Here is a 23,081-nt window from a genome sequence, read left to right as displayed (position 1 = left end):
AAATAAAACATCCAAGTGGTTCCCAGTGATGGTGGTGGAGCGTGCCACGGCTAAGTCACAGATTATTTCTCTACTGTGTCGCCTTCCTGGCCACACAACCTCCGAGGGCATTCGCAAAGTGGCAGGTGCTTCGGCAACTACGCAGTGAAAATAGATGTGCAGATGAAACCATGCTTCTCCCTCTTCTCGTTCACCTTGCCTCTTCTCCCAGTCCGTGGAGACAGGAAATCAGGTGAGCACTTTGAAGGCGGGTCAGCCAGAGGATGGACCACTCTCTCCCATCTGGAAAGAGATCAGCTTGAGGCACACCGGGGGGTGCCTGCAGGGTTGGTTCACGGGGAGACTTTTACAGGTTTCCCGTTTTTGTCGTACTGGTAGACCAGCATCTTGATACAGTGTGAGTTGGCTGGCGAGATCCAGGGGCTGCTGGTGATGGAAAAGTTGTGGTTGGTGTAGAACTGCACGGGTTGCTTCTGGCACTTGAAGAAGGCCTTGAGTGTGGCGGCTGCCATGGTGCGGAAGCGCTTGCTGATGAAGCAGTAGAGGAAGAAGTTGATGGCCGTGTTGAGCAGGGCCAACATGTTGGCCACGTCGGACGCAATGTGCACCAGCCAGCGGTTCTCGATGGGCGCCCCGTAGAGGTGGTAGAGGATCATGATGATGCGGGGGGCCCAGAGAGTGGCGAAGATGGAGGTGATGGTGAAGAGGATGGCGGTGGTCTTCCCTGTGGAGTAGCCGCGGAGGCGGAAGCTGCTCTTCCTCCGGAGCTTGTACACGATGATGGAGTTCAGGATGAAGAAAATGGAGCAGGGCACCAGGTACACGGTGAAGCAGTGGATCCAGATCAGCACGTGGTGCATGGAGGTGCTGGTGTAGTCTTCGGTCCAGATGTTGGGCCACCAGTAGTAGGGGATGCTGGTGAGGAAGCAGGTGACGTAGACGCTGACGATGACCTTCCGCGTGCGGGCCGGGTAGGAAACGGTGTGATACTTGAGCGGGTGGCAGACGGCGATGTAGCGGTCAATGGTCAAGGGAACGGTGATCCAGATGGATGTGTGGATGGACGAGAACTCCAGCACTTCGATGATCTTGTCGGGCACCCGAGGCAGCTGCATGTTCAGGATGAAGTCCTCCAGCAGGAAGTCCACGAAGACGATGAAGAAGAGGACCAAGATGTCAGCAGCAGCCAGGGCCAAGAGATAGTTGTAGGAGGACTTCTGTCTCCTGGCCACCAGCTGGGACAGAATGATCACCGTCAGGATGTTTGCTGTGGAGAGACGAGAAATCTGGCTTAGTTCTGATGCAAGCAGACTTATTGGCTCTTTGGGAGCTTGTGTATCTTTTAATTCTATATTCTTGCTCTCTCTCTCTCTCTCTCTCTCTCTCTCTGTGTAGTGTTATATAATTTCTGATAGTTTTTTGGCCACCCCTATAGAATCATCTGGTCCATCTGGCAGTACACATCATACTTTACGCCCACATCTGGCAGTACACATCATACCTCAAGCCCACATCTAGAGATGTGTCTGAGTTTATGGTGATGTGACCGTGTTTGAATATATGACAATGTGACCATGTCTGAGTAGATGACGAGGTGACATTGTCTGAACATGTGGTGACGTGCCTGTGACTGAGAATAGGTGATGTGAGTGTGTCTCTGGTGGTGTGACCATAAGTCTCTGGTGGCTGAGTATTTGACGAATGACAGTAGATGAGTAGATTGTGATTTTCCTTGTTGCTCACACAGTTATGGGAGGAGGTACTGGCCTTGTCCTCACATCACACCTGGAACCAGGGCTCAGAGAGCTTCAGGAACTCACTTAGAGACACACAGCAACTCACGTGGACAGGAAGCAATTTTAGATTCTTCCTTTCATCCCTACACAAAGGCTCTTTTCTTCCTTCACTCTGGGACTGTGGGGAGAGTTTGGGGCTGGAATGCTTCTGTGCAGTGTCTCGGACACCATGACCTTTAAAGAACCACTTTAGAACTTGGATGGTAGGACCTCTAAATCCTTTTAAAGTGGATTTCGAAGGGAAGGAGTGGAGAAGATCATGCCCTTCAGTTAATTTTAAAATAAGTGATATTTATTTTTAGAGTAGGTCATCTACAAACAGGGTACGTAATTAAAAATAATAGCAGAGAAAAGTGAATTTTCTGTCCACTCTGGTGCTTCAGCCACCAAGTACCTCTCCCTCAGGGAAACTTGCAGCAAGCAAATCACCTGAGCTTATATGCATGTGTAAAATTGATGTGTGTCTAGTGTGTGCCCCAGAGTAACAACCTGTCTCGGCTCTTGAGGTCAGGTTTATCTTGAAAATGCGTCCCTCTGATTTCTGATCTGCTTTAAAAACCAATGTCTTGGAATAAGACATCTGGAAAGTCACTCGAGACTGACTGGAAAAATGACTCTATGTGCTTTTATTCTGGTTCATTCTCACCGTCAATCCTGAAATTGGAGCATTTTTTTGGTAGGAGTACTGCTATTTATTCAGCCACTGATTAGCTGAATGAATTGGGCATGAACTCCACCTTAATTTTTTTTAATTTTTATATTAATTTATTGAATCACTGTGGGAAAAGTTACTAAGCTTTCAGGTTTAAGTCTCGGTCATACAATGATCAAACACCTTTCCCTTCACCAGTACTCATTTTTCACCACCAAGAACCCCAGTATACCCCCCCCACCCATCCAAATGCATGTGAGGCAGATGATTTCTATTTAACTCTTCTCTACATTGATTACATTCACTATTTCGACAAAAGATGCACCATTATTGTTTAGAATTTCCCCCCAAACAATCAGAACTGCTGAAAAGGCATTGTGAAATATTTTGTTTTTTATAGCTGGTTATGAGAATCATATAATGTCACGCGGCCACAATTTTGGATTTCTGCAAAGAGCCAGATAATTACGAGATTGGTTTCTGTGTGTCTGGTGTTATGGTCATAACTCGTGATCTCGGTAGGGCGTGAAGAACGTGCCGGTACCGCCCCCCTTCCCATGAGACTGTGGTTGCCCCTTCACCTCTGGCTCGTACCTGACTTTCCTATAAGCTCTGAGGTGGTGGCCACCTTCCTTCCGGGGGTGGGGGGGAGGCGGAAGGGAGCAACACCCTTTCCCTCCTGGGGAGGCATGGCGCCATAGTTTAACATATGGTCCATTCACTTTTCTGCTGCAAGCTGCTGGGTTCTGGATTAAGTCCTTTTGCCTCTGGAGCCATGGCCATGCCAGAGAGCTGCTTGTGGGGGGGCAACTCGTGACCTTGGTAGGGCGTGAAGGACAAGTTGGTACCATCCCCCTTCCCATGAGACTGCAGTTGCCCCGTTACTGTCAGCTCATACCTGGCTTTCCAATAAGCTCTGAGCCGGCGGGCACCTTGTATGCAGTCCAGATGCATTTCTGCCAAAAGCTGCTGGGTTTCAAGATTTGTTTCTGAGTCTCCTGTATCATGGCTATTAATCAGCTTGATCAGGAGCCAGAGAGGCTGTTTTTAGGCGACGACTCGGGGTCTCGTTGGGATGGGGAGAAAGAGTCGGCTCCACCCCCATGTGGTGAGGCCCTATGTGTCTCGTCATTGCAGGCCCAAACCTGACTGTCCGGTGGCCTCTGGAGAATGGTGGTCACCAGGCCGCCAGGGGGAACAGGCCAAGGCATGAAACCTATTCCCACCTGGGGTGGCCCAGCCCCGTAACCTACTGCAGGGACAGGACGCATTTCTGCCAAAAGCCATTGGGTTTTGAGATTTGTTTCTGAGACTCTGGGATCATGGCCATTAACCAGTTCGATCAGGAACCAGAGAGGCCATGCCTCCAATTATATAGCTGAGCCAGAGGTGGTTTGTGGGTGTGTCTCCCACATACCTAACTTTTGGTTGTTTATTTTCTTGGTAAACTTTGCCCCAAGTTTTTGGGGTCTGGCCAAAGTCACAGCAGTAATTTTGTGCTATCTGACGTTGCCATCAGGCTGCTGATGCACTCACCTCACAGGTACAGATTGACCTGCTGGTGGCACCATATCCCCAGAGCATTTTTATTTTACTTTGCAAACAAGAGTCTCAGAGAGCCGATGTTCCCTGTTTTAAGTAATGGAACTGGATTTCTCTCTCTCTCTCTCTCTCTCTCTCTCTCTCTCTCTCTCTCTCTCTCTCTCTCTCCCTCTTACTCCCTCTTGTTCTCTTACCTGCTCTCTTTCTCTCCAGCCTTTCAAACAACTTAAGAGATGGCATAGAAGAATACTATGTGATATATACATTCTGGTGTACTTTCCACTCAGTTAAGCAAATGTTAATATTTTGTCATATTTTCTTCAATTCCCCCCCCCCCCCCCCCAAAGAAATGGAACCTATACATCAGGTTGAAGCTTTCTTGGAATTGCCCCAGCTCCGTTCTTTCCTTCCTTCCTCCTTTCCCTCTCTGAAGGCAGCCACCATGCTGGGCTTTTCAAGGCTGAGTTGGAGCACTCTTGGCTTTCTTTCTGGTTCGATTCCTCCGCCCCTCTCGGAGAGCCCGGCAAGCTACCGAGAGTATCCCATCTGCATGGCAGTGTCTGGCAAGCTACTCGTGACATATTTGATATGCCAAAACCAGTAACAACAAGTCTCACAATTTGTTGTGAGACGTTATGGGTGCTGGCTTGAGCAAATCGATGAACAACGGGAGGAGAGTGACAGTGACAGATCCACAGTTACTAAGGTGTTCCTTATCGTGTTTCAGTCATACAGTGTTCCATTACCTGTCCTGCCACCAGTGTACATTTCCCATCATCAATGTCCCTAGTTTCCCTCCTGCCTCCCTCCCTCCTAGACTACCTCGATGGCAGACACTTTTCTTATGTCTCTGTCTCTGTCTGTCTCTGTCTCTCTGTGTCTCTGTCTCTGTCCCCCCTTTCTTTCCTTTTGGACATTATGGTTTGCAATATAGGTTACTGAAAGGTTATCATGTTTGTCCCTTTACCTACTTCCCGCATGCAGTTATTGCTATACAGAACTTGCCTTTGACATGCTTCTTTTGGCACACAACACTATGCTTTGAAGACCTAGTTGTGTTGATACCCGGAGAGTGAACTCACTCATTTTAATAACTATGTAGTATGCCACTGTAGAAACTTCCTGCAATTTATTCTCCTATATATGTATATATGCAGACAAAGCCATGCATACACATATATAGATCTGTGTAGGTCTATCTACACACATAGGATTTAGACACATACATAAAATGCATATTTTTATCAGGTCCAGGATTTTATTACAAATTACTATAGTTAGCATGTATGTGTATAGATATGCAATACAGGTCCAAATGCATTTACTATGCTTTAGAGAATATGTATCTTTGTCTTAGCCATATACTGCTAAATTGGCCTATAAAGTGGTTTTACAAAATATCCTTCCAATGGCAGAGGATGAGTTCCACTCTCCTCCTCCTCTCCTTGTTCTCCTCCTCCTCCTTCATCTCTGATCCTCCTCCTCCTCCTCCTCCACCTTCTCCTCCACTACCACCTTGTTTTTCAAAGCGTGTGTGTATATGTGTTGCTTGAAATTGATCCCAGTGCCTCTTCTAGCCAGGAATCCTACAGCTGAGCCACACCCCTTGTGTGTTTAAAGCACTTTGAAATCACTTTTTGAATTGGTGGAGAGTTACGGTCCTTATTACATCAGTCTGGCAGGATAGGAAACACGCTGCATTTTTTAAAATGCTCTAGTATTTCTGAGCAGTGTCAGGTAGGTCTGCTATATTCTACACACTAGAGAAAAAAAATCAAGTCTACTCTAAGTCACAGTTTAACAAAAGAGGTGTAGTAAGACCAATTTCTTTGTATCTGTAAGCCCGAAGTGTTTGGAATGTATTCTTGCATTCAACTGTATGTGCGCGTGTGTGTTGTGTATCTACAATGAGCTATGCCCGGGGAAAAGATGCTAACAAAGCTGACACAGTCCATCTTGTTCTTCTTAGAGCTTAGAGACTACCAGTAAGAAGAACACCAAAGAAAAGGTAGAACAGAATGCCACTTGGGATTTGAGAAAGCTTTATCGAACAAGCAGTACTCAAACGGAGATTTGGAGTACCCATCCCTCCTGGTTCCAGCGAGACAGGCCAACAGGACAGGAGGGGAAATGGTTCTAGGGCCTTAGAAACAGCCTGGACAAAGGCCCTGAGTGAGGAGTTGGGTTTCTGAAGGTACAGAGCAAGCGTCCAAATTCCCACCTTCCCTGTCTGCATTTGTGCATTTCCTAATGCTCTTTTTAAAACAGCCTTGTGTTTCGTTGAAGCGTGCTCCCAAATGTTTTATTCACCCAGAAAGTCTTTCAGTAAGACTTCAGAAGCGTCTTTTTTTTTTTAACTGTACTGTGGAGCGATAGCACAGCAGTAGGGTGTTTGCCTTGCACGCGGTCAACCCAGTCGAGCTGGGTTCGATTCCTCTGCCCCTCTTGGAGAGCCCGGCAAGCTACCAAGAGTATCTCGCCTGCATGGCAAAGCCTGGCAAGCTACCTGTGACATATTCGATATGCCAAACACGGTAACAAGTCTCACAATGGAGATGTTACTGGGCCTGCTCAAGCAAATCGATGAACAACAGGAAGACAGTACTACAGTGCTACTGTACTGTGAGGTACAGTTACAGACTTATAAACTTATGTGCTAACGTTTCAGTCATATAATGATCGAGTACCCATCCCTCCACCAGCGCCCATTCTCCACCACCAATGTTCCCAGTGTTCCTCCCACTTCAGCATCTGTCTTTTGTGAGACAGGCAGGCCCAAGTGAATCCAGACTGGCCCTGCGGAGGAAGTGCCCGGACTAATGGCCATGGGTGAGAGACCTCGAGGGGAAAACTGGCCCCGGGGAAGGGCCATGGCTTTGGAGGAGGGGTCGGAAATCTGGCTCCTTTGTCCTCATGAAACACAGGCAGAGCTTGAGGGAAGTCCAGCTGCCTGACCAGGGCTGCGGCCTCCTGATGGAGCCACGATCATCGGGTCCAGAGATGAGGGCGTTGTGGAGTCTGGGCCAGTCTCTCCTGCAGTTCTGTCCTGGTTGGGCTATTTATTGATTTTTTTTTCTTTTGGCATTGGGAAAATGTAATCCATTCCTCTAGATTTGGGATTAAGGGATTAATACCAAAGGTGCTTCCTAGAATTAAGTGTGATTCTTTTTGTTTGTTTCTCTCCTTATAAGATTATCTCACTGTCTTCATTTCTGTAGCTTTGAAGTAAGTTTTCAAACTGAGAGTTAAATTCTTTTGCTTTTTTTCTTCTTTTTAAAATTTATTTGTGACTTTTTTTTTTTTTTTTTTTTGCTTTTTGACTTTTTGGGTCATACCTGGAAATGCTCATGGGTTACTCCTGGCTCTGCACTCAGGAATTACTCCTGGTGGTGCTTGGAGGATCCTATAGGCTGCCAGGAATCGAATCCAGGTTGGCCAGGTGCAAGGCAAATACCCTCTCTGCTGTGCTCCGGCCCAATCTTTTTTATATAGTGGGGATTCACCAGTCAGGCCAGTTTCCTTTCCTATGGGGCTAGTCACAGAGTGGCAAAACCGAAGAGTTCACATGGCTGTTGGGAGATAGTACAGTGGTTAGGGTATGTGTTTGTGCCAACTGGGTTTGGACTCCAGCACTGCTTGCCCCCTCCCTGCCATTGCTGCCTCTGGCTCTAGAGGGCCCCCAGATAGCACCAGGGTGGCCCCAAAACTAAGCAGCATGCCTCCTTGGACCGTAAAATTGACATAGATATTGGGTAGGGGCTGAGTGTTCTGGGAGTGGCTCTGGGGTCCCCTGAGCACTACTGTGGAGCCCCCCCTCAACAGAACAAATAAAGAAGAAAAGTAATTTCATCCAAAAATGCCCAAGAGAAGGTCAGATGCTCCCCCCAGAAGGAACAGGAGATGTGTGCTGAAAGTAAATTATAGACCAAACATAATGGCCACTTACTACTTGTATTGCAAATCGTAACACCCAAAAGGAGAGAGAGAGAGTAAAAGGGAATGTGCCTGCCACAGAGGCAAGGGGTGAGTAGGGGTGGGGGTGGTGGGAGGGATACTGGGATCACTGGTGGTGGAGAATGGGCACTGGTGGAGGGATTGAACATTGTATGACTGAAATGTAATCACAAAAGTTTGTAAGTCCGTAACTGTATCTTACGTAACTGATTCATTTAAAAAGTATTTTTTGAAAAAAAAAGAAAGTCAAGACTGAGACATACCGGTTGTTGGTAGCTGGAAGTGATGTGTCAGTCCCGGGATTGGGGAGAGGAGTGCCACGAAGATGTGGGAGAGAAATCCAGTGGTGGGGCTGGGCTGGGCTCCTAGACTGGAAGGGAGGCTCCTTGTCGCCTGATTTGGATACAGGGAGTCTGCCCTAGGCCCCATAAGGAGGGAGGAGGTCGAGGGGGTTCAGAGGCAGTCCTGGGGTATGGTCTTGGTCATGCTCATTTGAGGTTCAGGAGAGGACTCCCTCAGACACACAGGAAGGGCTTTCTGTGCCCTCAGATTGTTTCAAGTTAGAAGAGCGCCCTCATTTCTCAGAACCTCTTTTTTCTATTCACGGAGCAGCCCCCATACATGGAGTTTCCCACTGCGCCTTCCCTAGAAGGAGGCAGAAGGATTCAGAAACCTGGGGTGTCCCCAGACGGAACCCTCACCGTGGTCCTGGTGGGGCCCCCATTCATGCAGTGCAATGCTGAATCTCTCCCTAGGCAAACTCTTCCCGAGGGCTCCAGCCCCGTCTAATTCATGCTTTGAGTCAGGCACGTCATTGGCTCCCAGCGAAATTGCTAGGTATTCATATCTGACATTTCCGATAAGTTTCTAGTAATTGCCTCTCTGGAGAAACAAGCCCACAGACACCGAATCTCTCGGTTCTTTTTGTGCGGGTGGGTGGATTTACCCCCCTCCCCCCAAGGCAGCATCGAGAACTTGAAGAAGGAGCTGCTCGCTCGGAGGAAAGGGATCTAGAAGGCCCAGAACCTCAGAGGGGACAGGAGCAAAACCTGCATGTTGGTTTTGCAGAGATGCAACGGGGACTGTTGGGTTTCCAAGTGTCAGGGGATGTGTCACATGTGCTGTTATCTCCACACCCCCAAATCCATTCATTTCCATGGGGACATATTTTTCCCTAAAGGCAAGATGTTGGAGTGTGGGGTGCTAATGTCAGGGTCTGTCTCTACTTCTAACAAGTGAGTAAATCAAGAAACCCAAGTCGTCATGACCAGGAAGTCTCATTGCTTAGCATTTTCCTCCAACGGTCTGTTCCCAAATCAGGGTAGTGGAAAACTCTTCCCCAGCCAGTCCCGATGCACTTGGTGATCAGGGTTGATGCTTCAGAAAAGTTAATCCTTTCTGTCAACAGTGTCCTGGACAGGGTTAAGCTCCTGGGTAACGCAAAAGTCAGTGTTTTGTGATTGCAAAGCTTTGGGGAAATGTTCTGGGGGGAATTTCTTTCCTGTCTTTGGCGGCTTACTGTGTTTGCACTTGAGAGGATTTGGGAATAGCTGAAAGAATGACATTGGTTGGGTCACCACCAAGGGTCTACTGGTGCAGAGGGGAAAGTTCCAGACCCTCTGTGTCACTGAGAACTGGGTCCCCTGAAGGATCTGGGGCTGGAAGTAGTCGGGAAAGATGCAGTATTGCTGGGAGCTGTGAGTTCATCTTAGTTTGGTGGCATCCCCTTCCAGGGGTCTTTTAAAATGATTGTTTCAGTGACAAAAGCAAAACACACTAGGGGAAAAAATTAAATGCTATATCAGTGAACAAGACTATTATTTGCTGCCTTTTATTGAACATTCACAATGAACAGCGCTTCTAAGCACCTTCCATAGATGTGACAGGCATTCCATTCATTTGGCACAGAGCGTCATGCCTTTGTTGTAGTTTTGCAGGAAAAGGACACCCCTCATGGTGCTTGGGGAGTTACAAAATTCCTGGCTTCATACGTGCAAGACACATGCTCTGCCATGCGAGCCACGACCCTGGCCCCGATCTCAGTGTTCATGATGACAGCCTTCTTAACTTGGTCTTGTTATCTGAGAACATCGAGGCTCTGAGAGGGTAAGGAATTTGTGATCACACAGTGAGCAGAAGACAAACCAGGGTCTCAGGCCACGGTACTTTTGTGTGTGTGTGTGTGTGTGTGTGTGTGTGTGTGTGTGTGTGTGTGTGTGTTTTCTGTTTCAGAATTGGAAAGCAAAAGTCTTCCCTGGTCCCATTGTTTTTCTTTCCTTTTTGGGTCACACCCGACGATGCTCAGGGGTCACTCCTGGCTCTGCAGTCAGGGATCAATCCTGATGGTGCTTGGGGAACCATATGGGATGTCGGGGATCAAACCCGAGTTGTCTGTGTACAAGGCAAATGCCCTACCCTCTGTACTATTGCTCCGACCCCATGCCCTGGTCCCATTTTTCCAGAGAAAATGTAGTGTCTGGTTTCAGGAAGGGTGGCCTCACAGCAAGCCTTTGTTTAATCTTCAGCCCTGGTGTTGGTTTCCTAACAGTAGACTTGGGAAGGAGTGACTCTATGTGACCAGGTCACTGAATCCTGGTCTTGGGATGTTCCCCCTCGGAGCCCAGCTTGGGGAAGGCCAGACCACTCAGAGAGCTTCTGATCAAAGGCCTTGGGTGAGCCAACAGCCAACATCAGCAGCAGTTGCAGCCTGGTGAGAGAACCAGGCTCAGCCCTTTGAGTCTAAGAACCAAGATCATCACCAACTGCTGCTTTCATCTCTAAGGTGTTTTGATTGTTTTGGGGCCACACACTGTGGCACTCAGGGCCTACTCCTGCTTCTGCACTTGGGAATTACTCCTGGTGGTGCTTAGGGAACCATATGGGACACTATGGATTGACTGAGGGTTGGCTGCATGCAAGACACTGTCCTATCACTTGGGCCCTGTGTGTCTAAGTTTTGGGGTGGTTGGCAAGGTTGCCCACAGGTCACCAGAACTGAGATTCCTTAGGCACTTTGCCTCTCCTATTTTTGGGGATGGTACTATAGCAGCCATCATAATTATAATTAGTAATATTGATTAGCATCACAAAATGAGATCATCCAATTATACTGTCGGACAAGCTGTTTTTGAACTTTCAATTAGAAATAAACCATAGATTTCCCCCACCCCGAGGTCAATAATATTCATGAAATATTCACCTATGACTGGACTTTAGTTTATTTTTGGTCACAGTAGAGCTTCATTAAGCATCTTTGTCTATTTCCATAGAATACATTCCCAAACAGAAATGCTGGTGCAGGGAATAACACATTTTCCTCTTTATCCCTCCTCCTTCCATCAAGGCAGCTAAGAGAATTTCTAAGGAGGCAAAAAAAAATCAAGTTGAAATGATCAAAGGATTTAGATAAGACACCCAGAAAAACTTTGTGATTACAGCCCAGTTGCTTGGGGCCATGCAGGCCTCGGGAGGAGCAAACTGCTTATCTGGGATGATAACTGTTCCGGTTTGCTTCTGCAGGTCCTAGTTCTCTGTCCTCAATTATCTTCTTGTGCATTTCCAAAGGGAGCCACCCAGTCCTTCATCCCCATGACAACGTGCCCCTCTCTTTAGGTTGCCTGTCTCTTTCTGTTTTCTAGAAGCTCAACCCTCTAGCCCGGCAGATAGAAAAGTCACTTGAACTCATGAGCAATTGCAGTGGGGTGATTTCAGCAGCTACTAGGAGGGGGTCGAGGGACAGGGTTCTACGAGAAGCAGTTTTCAAGTGTCCCTGCCCAGAAGTCCTCAGCATCCTGGTTGAGTGGAACCGGAAGTGGGGACCAGGGCATGGCTGCCTGGGTTGCGTCACTCCTGTCGCCTGCACCGTGCAGGGTCTTGGATCGGGAAGGAAGAGGGGACTGGAGCCATAGCACAGCAGGTAGGGTGTTTGCCTTGCACGTGGCCAAACTAGGTTCGATCCTCGGCATCCTATATGGTCCCCCAGCACGGTGAGGAGTAATTTCTGACTGCAGAGCCAAGAGTAACCCCTGAGCATCGCTGGGTGGGACCCAAAAAGCACTCGATCACTTGATCACTTCACTTGACATCCCATTACTCATCGATTTCTTGAGCGGGCACCAGTAACATCTCCATTCGTCCCTGTCACGTGCTAGTGTAGCCCAATGGCGTCTGCTCGTTCTAGGAACATGAAGGGTCTCAAACCGATTGTTCAGGGTCTTGACGAAGAAGTCTGACCATCTCTTAGGTGGGTGGCCACGCGATCCTTTGACATCCCGTGGAATCCAGTCGGTAATGACTCTAGTCCAGTGGTCATCTCTAAATCTCATTTTGTGTCCAGCCCATCTGATTTTTGATGCCTTGGCAAATGAGACAGTGTCCCTGATTCTTGAGCGTTGATGGAGGTCAGAACTCCGGATTCTTTCTCTCACTTGAGTGAAGCATGATACTCCAAGCATAGTTCTTTTGATTCCTCTTTGGGAGACTCGAATAGCATTCTCATCCTGTTTTCATAGGGCCCAGGTCTCTGAGGCATATGTTAATGCAGGAAGAACAGTGGAATCGAAGAGATGTGCCCAGAGCCGGAGGTTCTTTGTCCTCTTAGCTATTTCTTCAATGCTCTTGAATGCGTTCCAAGCTGCTCTCTTCCTCCTGCGCAACTCAGGTGCCAGGTCATTCATCATGTTGACTTCTCGACTCAGGTACACATAACTGTTGCATTCGGAGATGTTCATTCCATTGAGAGCGAATGGAACATCAGGAACAAGACTATTTCTCATAAACATTGTCTTTGTGAGATTCAGAGACTCACAGTCGAAGTCGGCCAGTATTTGTGCCGCTTGGCTAATGTTTGGTGTTATTAGAACAATGTCATCAGCAGAGTGGAGGTGGTGTAGTTTCCGACCATCTATCTTTACTCCCATTCCTTCCCATTCTAGTCGTCGCATGACGTTCTCGAGGGTGGCACTGAAGAGTTTCGGTGAAATGGTATCGCCCTGCCGAACCCCTCTCTTGACCCAGAAAGCAATAAAAACAAAACCAAAAACGGGGAGGAAGGGGAGCCAAATGCAGGTGAAGCCCTCCAGGCCTGGTTCCATGTGCAGGCCTGTGCGAGGGCGCTCCGGGGGCTTCCGGGACTTTCCCCCTGAGTGCTTCTGGCAAATGCATGAGGAGGGCTTTCTCCAGACCCCACGTCCGTCCTTGTGGCTGGCAGTGTCAGCTGCTTAATGCCCATCTGTGTGTCCCTTTGTTCCACTCGCCCCAGACCAGGGGATAGGAATGGGGTCCATCTTTCCTGCCACGGGATATTAAGGGTACGAATCAAGCCTTGGGTCCTCCGGGCCTAGGAAAGAAGATCCTCACAGCGGGCTTTCATCCAGGTCTAGTCTGTGAAAAGGGTATCACCACCGTCACCAGCCCGCTTGCTGCATGGAGTCGGTGCTCTAAATGCTTAGCACTGCAAACACTCACCTTGACGAGCTCATTTGGACTTTCTGGGGGTGGAGGCGGGGATGTCGGAGGCTTCCTGAGCAGAGCTCAGGAGGGCCACGGACCCCACGAGCGACTTTCAGCCAACCAGGCTGGGGGGTCTAGCATGAGACCCAATGATACGATATTGCTTGAGCCCTGTGGTGCCAGGCATCACCCACCCACCCTAGTGCTGGGGGGCCCCGGGAATGCACCCTACGATGCTGGGGACCACGTGAATCTTGGTCTGGTGCATGGACCCCAACCACTGTCCCTTTGCCTGGCCTGTCTTGGCTTGTGTCTGGCCTCAATCCCGCTCAGTAGACGAACACTGACCCCGAGGCCCAGTCAGGAGAGGGAAGAGTTCCAGGGTGGGTAGGAATCCCAGCAAAGACTCGCACTTCCATCTGCGGATCATTCTAGGTGCTCATCCCCAGCCGCCCTGCCCAGAAACTCTGCTTACTGACCTCTCCGCGGCAAAGGTCTCCTCTTGCAACCTCCCCCCACCTGGCCCTCTGCTGGCAGGGGAAGAACCTCAGTCATTATCCATGGACCGATGCCCCCGAGAGCCATGATTACATGATGACTCACTTGTCTCTCGAATTCTCGGAAATAGCCTTTGTTCTGGTCAAATATTTTGATAGCTCTTTTCATTTTCTTGGCAGCTTTCCCAAGGTGCTCTTCTCCCAGGTGCTCCTGTGAAGACCCTTCTTAGAGGTCACCCTCTGGAGCCCCCAAGTGGATGATTTCAAAATGAGTTTGTGGTCACCACTTTTTTTTTTATGTTGGGACACACCCAGCAATGCTCAGGGGTTCCTCCTGGCTCTGCCCTTAGGAATTACTCCTGGCAGTGCTTTGGGGACCATATAGGATGTCAGGGATTGAACCTGGGTCGGCTGCGTGCAAGGCAAACACCCTACCCACTGTACTATTGCTCCGGTCCTGGAGTTCCCCTTTCTAAAAGGGGCTGATGCCAGCGACGGGGCTCCTCCATGGAGAGGTCTGGGGCGCTTGTTGAAAGGTACTCAATAGCTGTGCCTGGGCTCGGCAGTGCTGGGATGTGCTAGTGATGCCTGCAGTGGGCAGGGCTGGGCTAGGAGGGCCTGTGGTCTTTTTTTTTTTCCCTGTTTTTTTTTTTTCTCAGAATTTATCAAAGGAGTGATTGATTGCCAGTGCCAATAGGAAGGAGACACCTGGCAGGACTGCCAGGCTCACAGCTGGGACGAGCAAATCAGCTTCCAGCGGCCCATCCATTGGCCATCTCTCGTCAGTCTAATGGGGTTTGGCTTTGTGACCAAGGGGTAGTGCCTTGGGGTATCCATGACAACTGGCCAGGTCTCCAGTGGGAAACTACCCTCAGGCTCACCAGGAGACTCGGAACTTCCCCATCTATTTTCTTATCTACTAGGGTTCCGTGCTGGGGGTGGGGGGATGTGGCGTGGGGGGATGGTGTTGGGGGGTGTGGGGGGGTCGACTTCCCAATACTGGCGCTCACATAACAGGCTCCGCGCTTGGCTTCTATGGACTTTCACCACGGGCCGTGGTCAAGGCTGGCAGGAGGGGCTGCTCAGAGAGGGTGGTCATCTGTCTGATGCGGCATGTGGGAAAGCGCACAGGTGGGTGTGTTTCCCCTGGACCAAGTTCTGTCTGTGGGGATGGAGGCCCAGAGGTTTTCTCAGCTCTGGCTGGGAGTGTGTCACAGAGGCAAGTGGGGGCAAGATGGGAAGGAGGGTCCCCCCCCCACAACACACAGAGCAGAGAAACCTTCAGAGGGACAAATTGCCCTCAAATGAGAGGCGTTGAGTCTGGCCGAGCGGGGCCAGAACCCCTATCTTCCCCTTTCCAGCTGGAGTGCTCAGATCATATGGGGGTGCCAGGAACTTCAGATTCTTCCCCTTGAAAAAGGGGGTTACCGACTTGAAAGCCGACCTCACATGCTGGGGGGAAGGCAGCTGGGATTGGAAAGGGACCATTAAGTGAATGATGCTTAGAGGGCTCGCTCGGGATGGGAGATGTGTGCTGAAAGTAGACTATGGACCAACATGATGGCCACTTATTACCTGCATTGCAAACCACAACACTCAAAGGGAGAGAGAGAAAGAGGGAATGTGTCTGCCACTGAGGCAGATGGGGGGTGGGGGTGGCAGGAGGGATACTGGGGACATTGGTGGTGGAGAATGGGCATTGGTGGAGGGATGAGTATTTGATCATTTTATGACTAAAATGTAATCACGAAAGTTTATAAGTCTGTAGCTGCACATCATGGTGATTCATTAAAAAATTTAAAAAAAAGAAAAAGGGGGTCACCTTTGTGTTGTGGGGAGTCCAGAGGAGAGGAGAGGGCATCACAAGGAATCCCGCACTCGGAGCTCTGGACACTGAGCCTGGCACGGTTCTGCCTGGGGTATTTGGTGTCTGGATCTGCCCTGAGGAGAGGAAAAGTGCTTCTAGAAAGATCTCTGACTCCTGTATCATTCTCAGTTGAGGCCACTGCCTTTAGCCTTCTCAGTTTCTTTTGGTTTGGTTTTGCTCAGGGGTGACTGCTGGCCCTGCACTCAGGGGTCACTCCTGGTGGGCTCAGGGGATTATCCGGGGTGCAAGGGATGGAGCTTGGGTCAGCCACATGCCAGGCCAGCGCCCTCCACCATGTCCGATCTCTGCAGTCCCTCACTGCTTTCTTGATGGGCCCCCTAAGAGAACCCACCAGGACTCTCCCCTCTGCCCTCTGGCACCAGCAAACTCTGCTGCCTACTGGCTCATTGTCCTTCGAGGTTGTCCTGGCTGCCCGGTTTCCACCCACACTACCCCGTGCCTGGCTGCCAGCTGGCGACCGCCTTGCACACAGGATACTCATCTGTTTTCTCCGCTTTGTGGACCCGGGGTGAGGGCCACTGGGTGTCAGGGACCTGCGGGAAGTCAGAGGCTTCCGGGCTCTTCATGCGGAGTTCACTGGGTGTCAGAGGCTAATTGTGGCTGTGCTTGGGTTGCCGCTGTTTGATTAAACATCTCGAGCCCAGCACCATCCATCTGCCTCACCATGGCTGCCAGGGGTAGGTATTTTTAGCCACGGGCAAATAGCTTATCAATCGTGCCCATAAAATGCAGCCAACACGAAGGCCTTCATTTGCAGTTGCCCATCTTCCTCCCCGCCAGGCAAGGACAGGGAGGGAGAATTCACAGGCGGTGGTGCTCACAGAGTCACCCCACAAACACGGGGGGCCCCCAGGCCCGGTACGAGGCAGGGCTGCCTCCACTTGCACACACACTAACGGACCTCCTTCACGTGGCACTTCCAATTTCTCACCCAGCAGCCAAGGCTCAGTCCCTTCCTCTGGACTTTCACGGGCCAATGAAGGAGCACGTGCTGGGGGCTGGAGTGATAGCACAGTGGGGAGGGCGTTTGCCTTGCATCCGGCCAACCCGGGTTCGATCCCCAGTGCCCCATAGGGTCCCCCAAGCACTGCCAGGAGTGACTCCTAAGTGCAGAGCCAGGAGTGACTTCTGTGCATTGCTGGGTGTGACCCAAAAAAGAAGCATGTGTTGGCCATGGGTTCTGTTCCAGTTGCTGAGGCTACTCGCTGGGGAAAGGGGGCTGCAAGATCACGCAAGCCAGGGAGCCCAGCAGCCTGGGGAATTTCCTGGAGCCTGGGGAAGGAGAGAGGCTAGGAGTTTGCATGTGGAGGGCAGGCAGGGCAGAGGCAGGAAGGAGGGCTCGGGAGGAAGTCGTCAGACCCACAGAGCGCATGAATGGGCGAAGGGAGTGTTGCTTCTAAGGGCTGACGGAGCTAGGAGGGCAGCAGAGAGCTGGGATGGATCCTGTGGGGAGCTCTCATGAGTTATCACCAGAACAGTGCTGGCACCGTGCACAGGATATACACTATACCCTCTCCGTAGACTGTAGGTTAGAAGCGCGGATAGTACAAAGGGTGTTGGCCTCGTTTGTTATGATTAAAATAACGGCCACCTCTTATGCGGTTGTAGGAACGCTCAGTAGGTGCCCAGTGAAGGAATAAAGGACGAGCCAAGAACACAGTAATGGCAGTGTGGCCACTTGGACTGACTGATGAAGAGTTTGGATCTTGTTTTGTTTTGTGGCGTTGAATCCTAAGACCCGGTGGTAGTCCGGGCTTACTCCTGATTCTATGTTTAGGGGTCATTCCTGGCAGTGCGTGGAACTCTGGGGGGTGCCAGGAACCACAGCTGGCTGAGCCACATGCAGGACAAGCACTTTAACTGCCGAGCTGCCTCTCTCCGGCGCCGGGGTGAGGGGTTTTTCATAGACAGAACGATGACTCAGGGAAAGGAGTCAGGTGATGTGATCAGGGGAAATTGGAAATTAATTTAGCATTTGATGTGCGAGATGAATCTTTGGAGACTGTCTGCTCCCTGAGTAGAGGTTCTGTGCCAGCATCTTCCACGTGAATCCCGTTCAGTTGGACAGAGACGTAGTGATGCCAACTGTGCAGCAGGCTCTTGGGAGAACCGGACCCAGTGCTAGGCTGCAGGTGCTTGGCACTTAATAAATAATCCATCCCCAGGCAGCCGTACTCCCTTCTGTGGCCTGGAGCCAGGATGTGCAGGCTCAAGCAGCAACTGAGGCCAGGCAAGGGACAGGGATGTTGGAATAGGGGGTTGTGGGGAACTTTATCCTGCCTGTTTCAGGAGGGAAGACACCCCCTCATTGCAACTGTGTTTTCCCATGCAGGGCGGTCTTCTGGTGTTCAATGAGAGGCTTGCAAGTAATACACACACATGCACACAGGTACACTTGTGCACGCACACACACACACACACACACACACACACACACACACACACACACATCATGGTCCCAGATCATTGATCTGAGCTTTCTTCTCTGGAGTTCAAATTTAGTGTCTTTGCAGAACCAACTGGATACCGCCCACCCCTGCCATCATACCAGTGGCCCCGCTTTTCTCTGGGTGAGTGATTCCTGAGTGAGAGCGCAGTGCTCTTTCTCCCCTTGGTAGCCCTGGGTGGATTGTTCTTGCCCCTGCAATTCTTCTGGAGTTGCTTTTCTTGCTGACCGACTCTCTGCAGCCTAGCAGAATTTGTATATCTAAAGCCTTCCCAGATCCTTAATGCACCGAGTCAAGCACCTAATTGGCTTGAGGATTGAACCCATCATTTCGGTAAAGCTCTTTCCTTCAGAAACCTAAAGAACCTTATGACCCCTGTCTTCAAAGGCCTGTCCCAGGCAGTCAGAGAGGTTTCACATCATCAGTGCCTGAGGAATAAAAGAGTGATGGATGGATGAATGGGGTGGGTGGAGGGATGGGGTGAGTGGATGGATGGATGGATGGATGCACAGATGAATGGATAGAAAGATGGATGAATAGATGGGTGAATGAACACAGGGATGGATGATCAGATAGGTGGGATGTGAGTGGATGGACAGATGGAGAGATGGACACATGGATGGGTGGATGGATGACCAGTACATTGGAGATGCACTCACGTATGGATGGATGGAGAGATGGAAGGATGAACACTTATGGCATTGCATTACAGGCATGCTGAGCATCCCTTTTATTAATTAATTAATTAATTTTTGCTTTTGGGTCACACCTGGCGATGCTTAGGGGTTACTCCTGGCTCTGCACTCAGGAATGAGTAATTCCTGACAGTACTTGGAGGACCCTATGGGATGCTGGGAATCGAACTTGGGTTGGCCACATGCAAGGCAAACGCCCTACCCATTGTACTATCACTCCATCCCCACCCCTTTTCTTTCTTCTCCCCAAACCCATTCTCTGTCGGTCTCTCACAAACATCTAAGCCTCCTCTCCTATGGCAGCTGATAGACCCGAGCTTTCACTTAATTGGTTAGGATACTTAACTCAGTTTCCTTCTCTGTGCAATAGTACAAAATTGTTCTCCCACTGGACTTGTTAAAAAGACTGAGATACTATACCCATAACTTTTTTGAGTAGCAACTAATAAAAAAAATATTCAGTGCAATCATGTCTTTGATAGAGCAGATACCTTTCCCATGTTAAAACACGGAGGTTAGTATCAATTCTAAAACTCAGACTTTGAGGGGGGTTGAATCCCAGGTAGGCCTATTCCCCAATTTGTGATCCTGGTTAAGTTTCTGGATGTGCCTTCGTATTCTTCGCCTGTGAGATGGCATTATGCTGCCTGTCTCGCAGGGTTCTGTGGGACTTATACTGAATAACACGAGTTGGTGTCCAGCACATGGTACATTCTCAGTTAATGGTATTTTTGTTGCTCACCAGCCAAGAGACTCTAGAGATTTGAATTTTTTCCAAAACTCCCTTTGCCAGCCTCCCCACTCCTCATTCCTCCTTCCTCCCTACTCCCAACTCCTCCTCCCGTCAAGGATTTGATGACCTCACCTGCTCTGTGTCTGAGCACCTGGCTATAAGCTGAGGATGTCCCAAGAAAGTTCACCCAAACTCCTTCCTCCTGGAGGAAGCAGGTACCCAGAGAGAGACAGAAGCATGCTAGGGGAACCCTTGAGAAAGGCTAATAAATCTGATCTAGAGCATCCTGGGAGGCTTCTGGGAGGAAGTGGAGTGTATGTAAGTGACTCATATAAGTGGAAGTTAGTGAAATGACCTGTTAGCAAAAGGGAACAACATGTACCAAAGGTGAGAGGCCAGAGAGACAGGAATTACAGTTGGAGGGAGCCAGAAGATCAGCCTAGACTGGAGGTCACAGCCAGGGGGCATGGGGGTCCTTCAGACTGCAGATGTGTCTTTGAGCTTTTTTGAATCGGTGTTCCCTTAACAGATTTGGGTCACAGCCGGCAATGCACGGGGATTACTCCTGGCTCTGCACTCAGGAATCTCTCCTGGCGGTGCTTGGGGGACCATATGGGATGCTGGGAATCGAACCTGGGTTGGCCACGTGCAAGGCAAATGCCCTCCCCGCTGTTATCTCTCCAGCCCCAGGACTGGAACTTCTTTTGACATTAAAGGGGAGACCATGCCAGGCCACCTTCCCGCTGGATTACCCCCACCTCCCCTTAGCTCCCAAGTCCCTCTTGCCTCTCTCTGTCCAGGGCTGGCCCAGAGCAGTGAGAGGGAGGAGGTGGGGAATGAGCAACTCACTGAAAGGGGGAGTCAGGGTTGACTCTCTCGACGGCATAGAGAGCCGGGAAAGTCTTTAAAAGTTAGAGGGTTTTACTGGATAAGGTCACGGCACCAGAGAGAAAGCAGAGGGGTTCAGGTGGGCAGCCAACCCTGGCTTGATCCCCGTCACTCACTACATTTGGTTCCTGTGCTCCCCGAGCACAGAGTTGGGAGTAAGCTTTGAGCACCACCGGATGTGGCCCCACACCCAAATAAACAAAACCAAAAGATGCTTATTATGTCGGCACCAAACCCCAGGCAGGCCTGCAGGAATGCCAGGTACAGGGGCTGCAGAACAGAGACGCCTTTAGACCCCTCTTTGAAATTCTCCAAGCCGGTTATGTTTACAACTCTCTCAGACACAGAAACTGGCAAAAGCCCCCCACGCAAGATTTTCCTGCACCACGGGAACCCTCTGCCTCCCTGTCTCCGACTCCTTCTCGTGGGCAGGGCAAGTTTCCAGGAGATCTGGAAGCTCGAGAACATCAGACAATTTCCCAAGTCACACCACCGGCTGGTGGCAGCTCTCCAAGGCCACCGGCCCCGCACACCGTGGCTGCACCCTGGGGCCCACATTCCCTGGCAGAGGTGGGGCTTGAGCGGCAGCCCGTGTGCTCAGGACGTGGACAGACTGGGAATGGGCCATGCCCAGAAGATGCTGTCTAATTACCTGGGGGCCTTGGGAAGCAATTTTCTGCGGTTGGAGAAATTGGTTTTTGTGCTTTCAGCTCGCGTACGCAGTGGAATGACATGTAGGTCACGGAGGGATAATTATATGGAAATGACTTTATGTTTGGGAACTTTTACAAACCCACCCCTGCGTACTGGAGGCAGAAGACTGCGAGAAGAACGACAGAGAGAGAGAGAGAGAGAGAGAGAGAGAGAGAGAGAGAGAGAGAGCGAGCACATGGGAGTGGCTGGTGTGTGCATTCATGCAGACGGGGTTCAGCAGGTGAAGGACTGTTTACTTCCCTGCTTCTCTGGAGGGGCCTGTTTTCCTTTCTGTTTGGCGCCTGCACATATTCAATGTCCCCCTACACAGGTAGCCATGCTTTCCCTGGGGAACAAGGCTTCTGAACTCAAATCCCGTTCTTTCTTCCTTGCCATGTGACCTTGGGCAAGTTGCTGAGCTTCTCTGCGCCCCCATTTGCTCCTTGGAAGCAAGACAGGTTGCAGAGTAGTCAAGAAAGCACAGAAGACTGTAGCCGCCATGACAGTCGCACCCACTATAGTCGCCTCCGCTGGTTAAGGCCTCTGTTCCCCCTCTGCTCCCCTTTCCACTCACCCCACCTGCCTTCCCAGCGCCAAGAAATGACTCTGCGGAGGCTGGAGCGATAGCACAGCGGGTAGGGGGTTCGCCTTGCACACAGCCAATCCAGGTTTGATTCCCAGCATCCCACAGGGTCCCCCGAGCACCACCAGGAGTAATTCCTGAAATTCCTGAGTGCAGAGCCAGGAGGAACCCCTGGGCATCGCCGGGTGTGACCCCCCAAGCCTTCGCCCCCAAAAGAGAAAAAAAGAAATGACCGTGCTTGTAACGCCCCCCCCCCCCAGACCTCCCGACACACTCACTTTGTTTGCCCAGTCCTGCTCCCTGCCACCCCCCACCCCCATCTACTGTCTGTGATCGACCCTTCACACTGCCTAACACAGTCTCCAGGGATGATGTGTGGATGGTCCCCTAGGCTCAGCTGCAGCCCTATCTACTAAGCAGAAACATCACCTCGAAGGCAGGCTAGGGCAAAGCAGCAGGAAGCAAAAAAAACAAGAGACTTTTTCTCACCCCCAGCCCCTTAGAGAGAGAGAAGAGAAAAAGTAAATAAGAGCCCCGGTAGCGGTAATGGCGATGCTGATGAGAAGTGATTCTTTGCCTTTTCCTGCTGGGAGGGATGCGGCCTTAATAAGAAAAATGATTCCCTTCCGTTTAGCAATTTCACCTTCTCTGCTAGTGACGGGGACACGGTTCCAAGTCATGGCTGCCCCGTGTGCCTGCTGTAAAGACGGGCAGTGTCCTCCCCGGTTTCTCTGGCAGGGAACAGAGACTTGGGGAGACTTGCCCAAGGTTGTATGGCTGCAAAGACAGAGCCAGGTTCTGAACTCAGGTCTGTCGGTCAGGGATAGGTCCCGCCTTGCAGACTTGATGGTCTGAACTCAATCCCTGGCACCACCCCACATGCCGCTGCCCTTGGGGATCCTGGCACTACCCGCCAAGTATGTGACCTCTGCCAAGCTCTGGAGCTAAGCAAATGAAAGCAAAGGCACTGAGGGTGCCACCCCTAGTTGTTCTAGGAACCCAAGGGAATGGGGAGAAGGGTTGGAATGTAAAGGAGGCAAAAGGTGGTGCAAAGTGACAGCAGATAGCCATTGTCCCACTGGCCCGCAGAACCTCCTCCAGACTGTCCACTGCATCTGTCCTCGCTGCCCTGGGCACAAAGGCTGTTACCTGACCACTCAGGGTTTCCCTGGAATGAACAGGCACTCTGGGGTTGAGCAGAAGGGCATGGGCTTCCCGATGGCCAGTGTGAAAGCTTGCGGTGTTGGCAGAAGTGTCAAGTG

General features: G+C 50.5%; 1 protein-coding gene across 2 annotated transcripts in view; it reads right to left on the bottom strand.

Moving 5' to 3' along the window:
- Positions 1-332: 332 nt before the first annotated feature.
- The window catches only part of GPR139 (G protein-coupled receptor 139), a 45,330-nt gene continuing 22,581 nt past the window's right edge, over positions 333-23,081 (bottom strand). The window contains exons 1-2 of one of the 2 annotated variants that reach the window (XM_056138867.1): positions 11,144-11,253; positions 333-1,267 (exon numbers count right to left, since the gene is read on the bottom strand). In XM_056138867.1, coding sequence (XP_055994842.1) covers positions 333-1,115 — 783 coding nt within the window. In that variant the 5' untranslated portion in view covers positions 1,116-1,267; positions 11,144-11,253. Of the gene's footprint in view, positions 1,268-11,143; positions 11,254-23,081 lie in introns of those variants that run through there. The other variant, XM_056138866.1, reaches the window with a different exon arrangement.

This window comes from Sorex fumeus, unplaced genomic scaffold, assembly GCF_029834395.1.
Source record: "Sorex fumeus unplaced genomic scaffold, SorFum_2.1 ptg000130l, whole genome shotgun sequence".
Taxonomy (NCBI): domain Eukaryota; kingdom Metazoa; phylum Chordata; class Mammalia; order Eulipotyphla; family Soricidae; genus Sorex; species Sorex fumeus.
Note: the sequence above shows the minus strand (reverse complement) of the source record. Positions and strands in the feature narration are given on the sequence as shown.